The sequence below is a fragment of the Tyto alba genome, unplaced genomic scaffold, assembly GCF_018691265.1.
Source record: "Tyto alba isolate M040663 unplaced genomic scaffold, T.alba_DEE_v4.0 Super-Scaffold_1, whole genome shotgun sequence".
In the NCBI taxonomy this organism is placed as follows: Eukaryota; Metazoa; Chordata; class Aves; order Strigiformes; family Tytonidae; genus Tyto; species Tyto alba.
In genome coordinates, this window is record NW_024881261.1 from 3196153 (window position 1) to 3210115 (window position 13963).

A 13963-nucleotide genomic window follows, 5' to 3' on the forward strand; every position below is an offset into this window, starting at 1 on the left:
CTAGGAGAGACTCGGAGTATTATGATGAAGGGAAGGAGAAATAAATTCACCTTCCTAAGGAATTTTTCCCAGTTTCATAAATTGTTGTCATGTTTTAGAGCGCATGGTGTATGTGATATTTTATTTCCTATCTTGCCTGGTGCGAACTGGCAGGCTTTCCTCACTCCAATTCTTCTCAGGAGGATGCTGTGACTTTTCTGTGGGTGAACTAATGGCACTCGCTAGATTAACAGCCAGTGAGCACTCTCCGAGTTCTTCCTCTTTTCCCATTTCCTAAACATTCCGATGCTTCTTGGTGTGTGCAGAGAGGAAAAACAAACTAAAAATAAAATCCCGATTTCTGATCTGGTATCTCTGTCTCCTCTCCCGTTCTAATGGGCACTGTTTCATTTGTAGCTGATGGGACAGTGCGGCATAAAGGCTGCACTGCACAAGGGGAGGACGTTTGCATTGCTTGGAAGTGCTAAAGGCACAAACTATTTACTCAGACCTTTTCAAACCAGCCTGCACGACATCTATCAGCCGTATCACATAAATGGTAAACACTGTTTGTGTCCCACATCCTTAAACGAAATGAAAGCTTTGACCATGATATAGGGATGAAAGCTATGAATCCTTAGTGACTAACAGTTTAATACTGAATCCTACTGGAAAAATCAAATTTAGCTAGTATTATGTTTGGGGGTCTCCAAAATTTATTTTGATGTAATTTTTCAATATGAGCTGATTTTGAGCTAGTAAATTCTCACACTCTAATGCCTTGGCCAAAAAGCACTCTGTGCGTGCTATGGGGACAACTGCTCCTTCTCCCAACTCTAGCCTAAATGGACAAAGGTTTGTAATATATAGTAGATATTCCAGAACTTGTAAATCTAAGAGGAGGAATTTTCACATTCGGCTTTGAATGAAATAGTAACACTCATATTTCTTCAAAAATTTTGAATATGGCAGCTTAGCAGCAAGCAGAACACAAATGGGATTGCAAATGCATGAAAATTTCAGTAGTAAACTGCATATTACTCCAATGTTCTGTATGTCAAAGTGTTTTCCTTCATAAAGTTGCTCAATATATCAATTGTAAATGTCAATGAACAGCCCTCAGAGATCAGGCCCTAAGACACTTCTTAAATCCTTCCTTAGAATCAATTAAAGAAGTAATAACCCATGTTTTTATAGATTCATCTTCATTAAAAAAAGGAAAAAAACCCCACAAGTATTTTGAACTTTCGTGAGAATCCCAACACGCATTCTGTTTGATACAAATCTTTTGTAAAGGGTGTAAAATTAAGCATGCAGTAGTCATTTCAGGCTGGTGACTTCTCTTTGCTTACCAGCACGTTGACAGTACAGCTCATGCGGTTCTCCTTGTTCTCGTCATGCATTATGGTCCTGTAGTCCAACAACCTCTCCATTAAGCGGACAACAAGTTTCACAAAAGTTTCTCCACTCTTAGCAAGGTATTTGTGTTTTCTGCAGTGCTCCAAGAGACTGAAAAACCAATTACATTTGCCTTGTTAATGACATGCTGAAAAAACCTTGACTCAGGTGCAATTTTAAATATTATGCATCATTAACAGATTTTAATTATTTCTGGGCTACAAAGTTCATTGTAGTCTAATTGCTCTCTCTCCTGACTTTACTGTGACATAAATCTCGCCGCTGATCAACACTTACATTTTGTCAAATAACACTTTGTACTGTTCATCTCCTCTGCCTCCTTCCACTTCATGATCCAGTTTCGTGATGATCTCATTTTCAAACTATAATTAAACAAAGCAAGCGTAAATAATCAGATGGCAAATATTTCACTTTATTACTGTAGCCTCAATGGTTCACAGATTGGTTGGGTATCTCAGTGAGATGTTTAGCCACTATTTTAAAGCTTGATCAACTTCAAGAGTTTGCAGTCTCTGATATTAGACTACCCACAATGATCTCGTGCCCTACAAGGACTTCTTTGTTGAAGAAATCATTGGTCATGTTGTTAAATGAAGTGTAAATATTTGCATTATGAAAAACTAAATAAGGAGATTAATGACAAGAATGAGGGCAGGGAAAAAGAAGACACAAAGCCAGGCACAGAATGTCCTCTGCAATAACGATAATAGCAACAAAAGTCAAATACAAAAATGTTGAAAGCTCTATGAGAGAGGATATATAACATCTAAGGCTGGATAACTCAGCCAGATGTACACTCTAGCATCACTAACATCCCTGTTTAGCATACAGATACTGACTCACAGTGGGGCACAATTCAATTAACAAATCTATTAATAAGTCACTGCAGAGGGGAAGGAAGTTGTTTCAAGCAACTTAAGAGTAACATTTTTATTTGAGCAATAATAAAAGAATGCAAACTTAAGTGGCCATTAGAATATATTTTAAATGCAAACGGGATAATTCACTGGATTTTCAATGGGTTTTTTCAGTGGGTTTTCCCTGTTGCTGCTACATTCCCTAGGGCCCAAGTTAGGAATGAATTCAACCTGTTAGCTCAGGAGGGATCACTCTAGGCCTGCTGCTATGTAACGAGTCCATCTAGCCATCGGATTCCTAATTCTTTGTTAAATAAGCACAGACATCCACACCATTAGTGACACAAGCGATTGTAAAAAGGGACCTCAGCAGAAGAGCCCGGGTGAGAAGGAAGCCTGTGGCAGGGCAATGGGAGCTCATTAGTCAGAGAGGGAGTTTATTGACAGAACAATTGTCTTCCAAGTTTTTTCAGTGTCACTGGCTTAAGCAGTCCCTAACTATTTGGAAGAGAAGCAAAGAGCCACCTACACAAGAACAAAGTGTACTAACATTTTGTAAATGTCAAGAGATGTACTTTGCATCTGCAGTTAATATTAACGGCATATAATGTACACTTGATAAAAGAATGGACTGTCTGTAGCTTGATATACTTCCAGACCAAGGAGGCACTTCCACAACGGCCGGGCTCAGCAGCAGACCATGCGAGTGGTGCCCAGGACCCACTCTTGCACCTCCGTTCAAGCCATGAGCTTTCCTTCCCAGTGCTACACTTCCCCACCTCTTAAGTCGTACCAGTAACATACCAGCATTTCTTGTCCTTTATAAATTATTTCCAATGATCAAATTATCTACTTTAGTGACCACAGAGGGGCTCGATGTAACTGGAAAAGGCAGGCTTTTGCTGAAAGCCTGTAAGCAAAATCAGACTTTTCTTTCAGTGGGAACAACCACAAGGAGGCAAGAAGGACAATCTCAAAGAGCGTTGCAGTAGAGGTCACCTGTAGCTGATATCTATGCTGAAAGGTAAAAATCAAAATCTGTGCACTAGGAAGAAAAAAGTCTCCACAGAGCGCCCTGCCAGCCCCGCAGCCTCAGTCAAGGGTTGGTAACGGGCACCCAGGCAAGTGGGGCCACCGTCCCCGAGCACCCCAGGTGCCTGCTCAGAGGGGGTGAGCTCAGCTGCGCTCCCACCTGCGGTGTGGCAAGCAGGCTGAACCCCAAGCAGGGACCACCTGTGGCCACCCCACTGGTGCTGCTGCCCCGGCCGTGGCACCACCGCCCAGCACAGCAACCTCGAGGCAGGGGGGGCAAGAGGGGACGGGGCTTTTCTATATGGTCAGCCCCACGGGGGAGCTGGGGAAGACAGGTTGTTATCTCCAGCCAGCAGCCAGGCTCAGATCGGTTTACCCAGGAAGAGAAACTGGATTTTTTTTAGTCCACGCTGTGAAATTCTGCTGGCATAATTATTTCAGCGAGGAGTGTCAGATCACCCTCGCCAACGGACTTACGTCATGATGGAACTCTGATGATCAGAGAGTGCTTTTCACTACCTTAACTTATATCACTTTGAGGAGGTGTAGTAGCTGTGTCCACCGATCTCTTCCTGCCAACGTACGCTGCATTTTAAGCTCGGCCCACGCAGTCCCACCTTGGCCAACAGAGGTTATCATAACGCCTCTACCAAGTCCTAAACAGACACGCCCTTAGCTCTGCCACAACCCCTTTCTCCTGAAATAACTGCTGCATGCGTGGGCCAAGGTAAACCCGGGCAGAACAAGAGACAAGCCCGCAGCAGGAAGGGTGAGGAGAAGCATCTCGGCCACCCCCACAGCTGGAGGAGCCTTCCTGCTCCCCTGGAAGGTCCTTTTCTGCTGAAGACCACGGCAGTTGTGAACACACACATGATGGCCAAGTTGCACCTGCGTACAAAATGTGGCCGTGGACTGCAGAGAAGTTCCTGCTTCGCTAAGAAAAATCCTTTTGAGGGAGAAACACACACTGGTATGAAAGATTTGCTTGACAAATTGTGACATTGCCAAAATATTCCCCTTTGTTAGGACAACTTGATCTCTCAACAACTTGAGACTCAAGAGCAGTAATGTAAAAATCCAGTCAGACCCAGGACACTGTTTTTGTCTCCCTTTCCAAGACTCCATGCTCTTCTCAGCATTAACTGCAGTGGTGTCTGCATCACTTCCTACCTTCATGTGTAACTCCAGATTTTTTTTTCCTCTACATTTGAGTTCGGAAATTTATTTTCACATGCTACCTGGCAGCCCACCAGAACTGTGTTACAAACAGAGAAAAAAAAAATCCCAGCTCTGAGAACAGTGACTACAAGCTATCATGACGAATAATGGCAGAAGAAGTCCTGCTCACTTACTGCTCGGAGCAAATTCAGGATACAGGCTAACAACACACACTAGTCAAATGAACTGTGAGCTGTCAGGAAACCTGAACTACAGATTGTATCATGCATGCAGCAATAAAGTCAACCAGGGACCCAATCAACAGATATTCCATCTTAAACCAATTTTTATTATTATGTGGGACCATTTTAAAGATGAAACCTGAAGCGTCAGATTAAAATATTTCAAAGGTGCTCTTCTGTTCCCCAAATGATCCACAGAATCATAGAAGCACTGACTGGAAGAGACCTTGAAGGTCATTTTGTCCAACCTTCCAGGTGATGCAGGATTATTGCCAACACTACATCAGGCCAACTGTGACTTGCTTAGCCAAGGACTGAACGTCTCCATGGATGGATGATTATACAGCCTCTCTGGGTAACCTGTTCCACTCCCTCACTTCTTTCCTTGTGAAGGAATGAATGAAAAGTGAAGCAAAATAAGGTTTTTAATACAGTGAATCCATTATGCAAAAAATGACAGGAAAATGAGAAAAGGGAGAATAATGCAATCCACCCCCTCTAAGAAGCAAACATCAGCTGAAACACGTTTCCATAGTACAAGGACGTGTCAAGTAAAACACTGAAGCAACACAATGATGAAACAGAGAAGTCACAAAATTCATGTTCTCTAATGAGATCAGAAAGAAATTGACTTTCTATACCAATGTGAAAAATGACACTTGCTGCCAGTGTGAGCCCTTTAGGTGATATATTTTTTAGCAAGAGATTACTCAGACAAAGAAGAGCAATTACATTTGTCATACAGGATCTTGAGTATCTTCCTGACATCAATTTTACTTACATTTCTGTAAACCTAGTCTTTGTTGGGTCGTCGCCCTAATGGCTCTCTTGGGTTGAACAGACCCAGACTTGCAGCATTTCTGGGGTTTTAAGGACTATTAATGATATCTTTGCTCTTCAATCATTCTTGATACTTCTCAAGGAATCGATGTGATACAGCTCATGCAAGCCAGATGACTAAACGTTATTTAACATAGTTAAAATTCCTTCTGCGGTCTTTCCACAGAAGAACGTTTCATCAACACAAGATGAGGTTTATAGAGCTCTTGTCTTCCACAATGGGAGTAAGAACGTGGCCCTGGAGTCACACAAACTAATGGCTCTGGGACACTGCATCTGGTGCCTGTTGATAAAGTCTCAATTTTTCCTTTTTTTTTTTTTTTTTTAATTTAAATGCGTAACATAGCACCAAGTAGGCCTGCAATTATTGTGATGGAATTTACTCTCAAGTGAAGAAGTGCCAAATTTTTAATGTTTATGTTACAGCCAGTGACACTTGCTGAGGGTCTTTCTGGAGGCTTAGGGGGTATACCTGGGACCATCAATGAGTTAGATTCACATCCTTCTGCTAACAGTGAAAGCTTGAGGGGCGATGGTAGGAAGATTACAGGAAATTATCATCAACTTTTCCTTGCAGTTGATCAAGATCTCAGCTTCTCTTCAGGACGTGTGTTTGAACTTGAGCAAAGAGTATATCCACTGCTTCTGTTACAATCTCCCGTCTGGAGAAAATAAATCAATGTAAGCTATCTAGTGTCTTCAAGTGTCAGCTCAACTAATCACTTTTGGTTTTAGGTTTACCTAAAGTGTGATCAGGCTATATTTGTAGCACTGACTGACAATTTAATCTAGCTGTAGATGAGGAGGACTTTCAACCCTCCAAGCTGCTATAAATTTGTGTTGATATGAGATAATAACGAATTTGCCATATAAAATTCAAGTGACAGATAACACCACTAGAAATCAGTCCTAATGAAGAAACAGCATGCAAGTACTGTAAAATTTTGTTCCAAGGCTGCTATGAAAGTTTGTGGTAATTCCCAACAGTTTCATCTGTTTCCTTTCCTATTTTCCCCCAGCATTCTGCTCCACAAACAGACCTGGCAGCCATTTCATAGGTGATTTTGGAGGTCTCTAGACTTACTGCATTACCTTTCTCCCTTGCTCTTCAGGTAGAGATGAGGGAGGAATACAGATATTCTCCGCAAGACCAGAAAACAAGAAAAACTTACACATTTAAGTTTCAACTGTAGAAAACTAAAACTGTTACTTATTGAAATTAATTCTTTGTGGGGGATGCCTTCTTTGAATTCGCACATTCAGTGGGATTGCAGAGGAGAACCTGCAGCATCACAGAAACTTGGACAAGTCATTAACTTCTGTTTTCTCTGCACATCTACGGCACAGGGAAAGGGAGGTTAAACACAGGCCTCAGAAGTGGTAAAAGACTTCATAAGGAATCACAGGTTCTAAAAGTCAAGAGAGATTCAGATAAACTAGGTACTTCTCATTAAGGAGAACTATATAAATTTTAAATTCATTGATAAGCGACAAGAAACTACACTGCAAATAAAAATGCTAGTATGGCTGTCTTGATGATACTGAGATTTATTGTTAAATGTTAGAAATGAATTAAAAATTTTTTTTCTTTGTTTCTTCTGCTCTTTACTCATTTAATTCTCTTCACAACAGAATGCTAGGTAGAGATATGTTAGCTGCACCCATGGTTTTATTTAAGTAATTATATAGATAATGCGTTCATTTATTATTCATTTCTATATGATTTTGCACCACGCTTTCATATATTATGCATTTCTATATGATACTGCATTATGCATTCATTACTTATGCATTTCTGTATCATCTTACTACCTTTTCGGCTATGGTGCCATTATGCTAATTGTCATTCCTACTTGCAGAAAACAAGACAGATGCATTGTTGCTTTTTTGGGGCTCTTTCCTCAGATCATTACTTTTACACAACTCCTTACTCTAGCAGGGTAAGAACACATGCTGGAGCTTGTATGCTTACATCGCTGATGCCAACACCACCAGACCCTGATGATACTCCTCAGTAATGCGGTTCAGTCTGAAAACTAGACATATGGGAGTTCTAATTTCTTCTTGCTCGGTACTGCAGTGTCAAGGGGTACACCTCTCAGATTTTACTTTGAAGGATGAGAGTCTTCCCTTCCTTCCTACTTGATGAGAAATGTTATTATGTTGGGGAAAACAGGCTGGGGTAGCACTTCTGACTCAATCCCTTACCTTATTTTGTTAATAGTTTTTTTTTGGCTCCTAAAGTAAGCTACTTCTACTAATTAAATTGTACCAGATCAGTTAAAAGAAACTGTACTATGACGCAGTGCCCTGAGATAGGGAGAAGGTGCCCAACACCTCCCTCTGCCTCCTCCCACTTCTTCCACGCACTGTTTTGTACCAGTTCCTGCACTGGCACCTCTCCGTGAGTGGGTTCAACTCACAACAAGAACATTACATCAGCGATGACACAAGTCCAGAAAAGGTAAGTTAAAAGTTTTGGGTAGGCAAACAGGAGTGCTCACAGGAAATGGAGCTAGAGCAAGTGACAACTGGGAGGAACATGCAGCAAAATCAGGACGTCGGGGCTTTTTATGCTCTGAATTCCACATTTCAGCTGAATGATTGTTTCATGATGAACTTTCTCTCCTGCTGTCACCACAGGATCCATCATGTTCACCTGACCGGGCCTTGAACAATCAAACCAATTCTCTTTCATCGCTCCTGTGGCTCTGACATATTCCCTTTGATCTAGAGGGTTCGCTAGTAAAACAGGCAAAGCAAAAAAAGCAAAGCGGAGAAGGAGGCATTTTCTTCTGTAGAGAAGTTTGAGTCCCACACTGACTTCAGAATCGAATTCATGCTTTGAGGTACAGGCTACTTTGAAGCCTTATACAGGCTTCAAAGCACTTTAAGAGGGAGAGGACAAAAATGAGCAACTCCAGCTTTTAATTCAGTCGGCCTTTAATTTAGTTCTGTAAAAACAAAAGGAATTTATCTTCTGTTTTTTCTCAGGGCTATATATACTGGAAGAACAAAAAAATCCATTCTGTCTGTTACTGGTTTACCAGGCAAACCAATTCATACTGAAATTAAAACTGCCATGGGGAAAACTGTCTGTTTATAACACAAGCCATCACAGCATTAAGTTCTGAAAAAAATGTAAATTCCTCCCCCACAAATCATGAGGTTTATACATCTGCTGAAGAAGCGGAGCCAATCTAAACCCTTGTTGATGTGACTAATAAGGTTAGATAATGGGATTTCCGGCAGATTAGTTTAACAGCAGCCAACCATTCAATTTTTAAGTTCTCATTGAAAGCACTGCTGGACAATGACAATTGGTAGTTGCATATAGATGACACAATGCAGTACATTACACCGACACATTAAGTATGAAAGCTTGCCCAGGTACTGGTTATACTTAAATTAATCTATTTCTATCACTTAAGCCAGGCAGGTCCACTTCAGTTCCTGAAGAAGCCATGGAGCAAGCATTCACGGGAGCTATTTCCAGGTACAAGAAGGGTGAGAAGGTGACTGGGAAAAGCCAATATGGATTTACCGAGGGTAAATCATGTCTGACCAACCAGACTGCCTTCTGTGATGAAACTATCTGCTCAGAGGATGAAGAGCTGTGGTTGTCTCCATCTTAGCAATGTGTTTTATACAGTCTCCCAAAGCATATGTGTTGACATCTTGGTAAGGTATGGACTGGATAGACAGACTAAGAGATGGGTGGAAAAAGTGGCTAAATTGCTGATCTCAAAGGGTGGTGGTTTAATGACTTTGACAGTCTGAAAGACGGCCAACAAGAAATTGCACAATATTTAAGAAAGAGAAACTTAAAAAGTCCTTAATCTGGGATGGCATAGTTGTAAGCAGCAGTACAAGGTGCTCTGCTGGAAAGGACCTGGTGGACAGCCAGCTGAACATGAAGAAGCAGTGTGCCCCTCCAACGGAGGCAAGATGTGTCCTTGATTGCACCAAGAATACAGCTACAGGATCAACAGGATTATTCCACTTGTTGGGCTATGGCTGGAATATTGCGTCCAGCTTTGGTTCCCCCAGCTCAAGAAAGACTGACAAATTGGAGATAGTCTAATGGAGGGCCACCAAGATGAGCAGAGAGTTGGAGAACCTGGCCTGTAGAATGGTTGAGGGAATTAGTTTTGTTCAGCCTAGAGAAAAGCAGACTCAAGCCTTCTAGCACCTAACAGAAGAGATGGAATTACTCTATCTACAAGGCGCACAGTGACAACGCAAGCAGCAACAGGCACAAGCCGAATCAGGGAAACTCCATCTGGATATATGAAGAAAAGTCTTAAACATTGGAATAGGTCACCCAGAGACACGGTGAAACCTCTCTCACCAGAAATACTCAATCCTGAGCTTGAGATGGCCATGGGTAACCCAATCTAAGGGTCCAGTTTGGACCAGATTACTTCCATAGGTCCTATCCAACCTAGACTTTTCTATAATTCTCTGCTTTTTACAAGATGTGATCTTCATTCCCCAAAGACCAATCTGAGATACTCAGCAAACTATATAACTACATTATCTGCAAAACTATAAATGGACAGATTGATTATGCCCCGTTAGACATAACTGTTCACTCCAAAGGCACTGAAAAAAGGTTTACTACCTCTGCACCTGTCATATTAATGCTATGTCCATAAAGAAAGAAGTTATACCGACATAAGAAATATATGTTGAGTACCTACAACCCAAGACATCTCTGACTTAAGCATGAGGCATTTTTCTTCTCAAAAGGCAAAAAAGAATTTCTGTGAAATATTTAAGACATTCATTTATTAAAATCACCCAACTATTCCACACAAAGCTGGTTTCCTTCTGTCAAGAAAATATAGGGCCATAAATTTAGCTATAAAGTTACCCTTGGATTTTTCATGATCCATATAATTGTACAAATAAAAAATGACAAGCAACAAAAGAGAGCATCTGACAGGAAACTGTTTAAATGGCATCCCAGTGAGCATTTCAATCTTTACAGTATCATCAGATTCAAACATAAGAAAGAATGATTATGCAGTAATTGGATGGATCCAAAACACAGTTCACAACCTTTCCACACACCATTCAGCACAAAACAAATCAAAATAATAAAGCTGATGCCATTTCCTTTGCTTAAGTCTCTCCACGCAGATATTCATTTACTCTGGCTACAGATTTATTAAGAGCTGGTTATGAATAATAGTTCACAAAGAAGTACGGAAAAGGATAAGATTTTTTTATCCAAGAAAGAAAACTGCCAATATAAAGGGAAAAAAGTAAACAACACACATCAAACTTTATTGTAAAATTCACAAGGTCATATTCTGAACTGACAGAAATTTCACAGTGTAAAGGAGCTACACTGCTTTATACCATAACAACACCTGGCCTAACTAGTCTTAAACTCAATCCGTAAGGCAAAGTTTCAAGGGAAAGAAGGTCAAACGAATGATGTTAGGAAACTTTCTTTCACTCCACTTGCCTCTCAAAAGTTGATGCAATCAGGCTAAGATTGTGTGTGCTTATTCAAAGGACTTCCCTCAGCACGGGAGAAGTTAAAATAAAATAGAATAAAAATGCTACATTAGTATTTAGATTTTGCAGTGCCTGTATAGCATGAAGAAACATTGACACTGGCTGGATATCTTTTTTTTCCCTCTTCAAAATCCATAAAATGGTAAAAAGTCTCAAAATTATAAGATACTAGAGATGATAAATTTGTACAGGTTACAGTTTCTTTTGCCACATTATCAGGCTTCCTTTATGTCCATTTTAACTCAGAAGCAGACTCCTCTCCTGAGTCACAGTCAAAATTTAAGACATCTGTCTTTGCTCTTCTTTTGGATCATAACGGAAGGTTTCATTTGCTTCATGCAAATTTTTCCTTCAATAACAATTTAAAACCGACAGATGAAAACTCTATATCCACGCAAGAGTTACAGAAAGTAAGCAAATCCATAATCATATTTTTCTTTAAAAAATAAGAAATAACAACAAATTTTTACGTTTTGTCAAAGAGCAATTAAATCTTTCTTACAGCCTTTAGTATCTGTAGCTTACTGCTTACCATCTGGAAGCTTCTAGTAGAATGAAATTCACACTGCATCATATCAAAGAAGATTGGGATCGTAGCCTTCCGAAGTTCGGTTTCAGGGATAAGCGTCATTTCTAAAATAGGTCCCACCATTTCGGGGATGAACTTGATTTTATGCTGACCTTTAAGAGAAAAGATGCATTTCAGAGTTAACGAGCAGCTAGCAATTTTGGTAGAAGATAACTGCTATAAAAGCTGTATCAAGCTATATCTCATATAGCGTAAGAAAGAATTTTCCAAGATCTGACTCTACTGAAACACGTATTATTACTTACGCCACAGGAGGGGAAGTATGTGGTATGTATAAACCCAAATTACCAAAAGTTGTTGAATCAACAGTCAAACTGGAGCTTGCCACATTTTCCACGAAGAACCCGTATTTTGCAAAGTCATATTAAGTTTCAAGGGTTTTTTTAAAATGCAATTTCTGGTTGGCAGAGAAGAAGGCTAAAAGGCCAATAGTTTGTATTAACTTATTTAGACTTCTGTATCTTCCGCAGCGTACAAAATGTTCTCTGTGTCAGTCTATCAAAGTGTCACCACGAGTGCATACTTACACAGCCCCGAGACACAAAACTACATCTTACCAAGCCGACAATATGTCTTCTTTCTTCGAGAGCTGGTCTGACTGGCAAACTTTATTTCGCATTTATCTTCCCAAGAGAAAACTGCACCTCCCCCAACCCTCCCTGCTACGCGCTCCGCAGACGGAACAGAAGTTAAACCTTAACAGGAGCGTGGCACCTAATAAATACTGAACTAGTTAAAAACATCTAGTTACTGTTCATATTAATAGCTAAAGTGTAGAGAATGCAGATTATATGTTCTGCAGATTATCTGTTCACCAACTCCACGGAAAGAGGCTGGTGCAGAGCAGTGTAGCAACGCACTAGAGAGCTCCAGGTTGAGGACTTGATGGCAGAAGTTTTGAAAATACAAATGTATTCCCCTCCCAGCAACAGGCTGGGATTCATCTGAACCTCACTACGCAATTGGTGACATTTCTCACAAAGGCAGTGGTACTGGATGTATACAGTCGGGCTCGTACGCTGTTTATGCATCCACTGCTGTGGTTCAGACCAGACTTCTTCAATGTTGAGCTAATTCAAGGAGCCCTCAGCTTCCTCCGTTTTGAGACATTGCAGTTACCAGTGGCATATGACAGAAACAGATTTTAACTCATTTATATTCTACTGCACTACACCGGTACGGCAGTAACTGTGGAAGTCTTTAATTAGTAGTTTCACTTTTGACCAGAACTAACATAAATCTCAACAAACGTAATCAAGAAGAAATCCTTTACTAACAAAACATGCTACTTTTTTTTTAGCAGACATAATTTAAGTTACTTGATTTGGCAAACTTCAGAATCCTATTAGCATTAGCAATCCTATTAGGGCAAATTAATACTCAACTACAACTACTTTGTATGATGCTGCAGTGCCGGTGGTTGGTGAGGAATATCAAGTGAGAAGCGTAAAGCTTTCCTCTCTTATAAGTATTATTACATTTGGCCCCTCAGGTGACAGTTTTCTTGGATTATTCCTGAAAAGTGTCAGAGTCAGTATTTCAGAAAACAATTAATAGTGACAAAAGTTATTTGTCAGGCACGAATTCAATATCATGAAGGTCTCCTTGTGCCACGGTGGGCTCTTCCACTGCTTCAAGCACGAGGATTCCCTCAGAAAAGTAACTTAACATCTTTGGAACTTCAGACATAAAAAAACGGTGAATTCACAATAGAAGATTTTTCAGAAATCGTTGATCCCCCTTCCTCTTCTCCGGGGGCACACAAACGCCGTGCTCAAAAAGGGAGTCACTGAAGAGCTGGTCTGATGGCAAAGGGACAGAGACCTCCCCTCCCACGGCGCCCACCAGCACCTCCACCGAGGTGAAGGGGAGCCGAGGGTGGACACAGGATTTGTCCCCGACCTGGCCGGGTCTGGCTGGCAGCTGCCAGCCCCAGCACCCAGGGAGCTGTGCCGCACACACTCGGCCTTCTTGATGCTCACCGACTGTATTTATCCGCGGTGCTGCCTCGCAGGTAATCAGCAACGGAGTTTTTACATCACGGAGGACAGAGGGCTTCTCTAAATATGCAATTCAGAAGGACTTGGTGGGGGTAGAAGCGTGCGAGTTATTAGCAGGAGGTATCAAAATCACTTGTACTGCGAAAAAATCCCTCGTCTGCTGTTGGGAACCCACTTGGCTCTTCACGCCGTCTGGAGGGTCCGTGGGTGGCTCCCACTGGAGTTTAGGCAGCTCGGCTGAAGCGCAAACCAGGGGGAAGGACGTGTTGGGGCAGCGTGGCCAGCACTGGCCCCGTGCACGGCCACCCAGAGCCGCGG

The 13963-nt window shown here is 41.3% G+C and overlaps 1 protein-coding gene across 5 annotated transcripts in view; it reads right to left on the reverse strand.

The window, feature by feature from the left end:
- Positions 1-13963, reverse strand: part of DOCK1 (dedicator of cytokinesis 1) — a 316081-nt gene that overhangs the window by 66918 nt on the left and 235200 nt on the right. For all 5 annotated transcript variants that reach the window (XM_042792609.1, XM_042792599.1, XM_042792597.1 and 2 more), the window contains exons 33-35: positions 11589-11737; positions 1675-1760; positions 1332-1488 (exon numbers count right to left, since the gene is read on the reverse strand). In XM_042792609.1, the coding sequence (XP_042648543.1) occupies positions 1332-1488; positions 1675-1760; positions 11589-11737 (392 nt within the window). The remainder of the gene's footprint in view (positions 1-1331; positions 1489-1674; positions 1761-11588; positions 11738-13963) is intronic.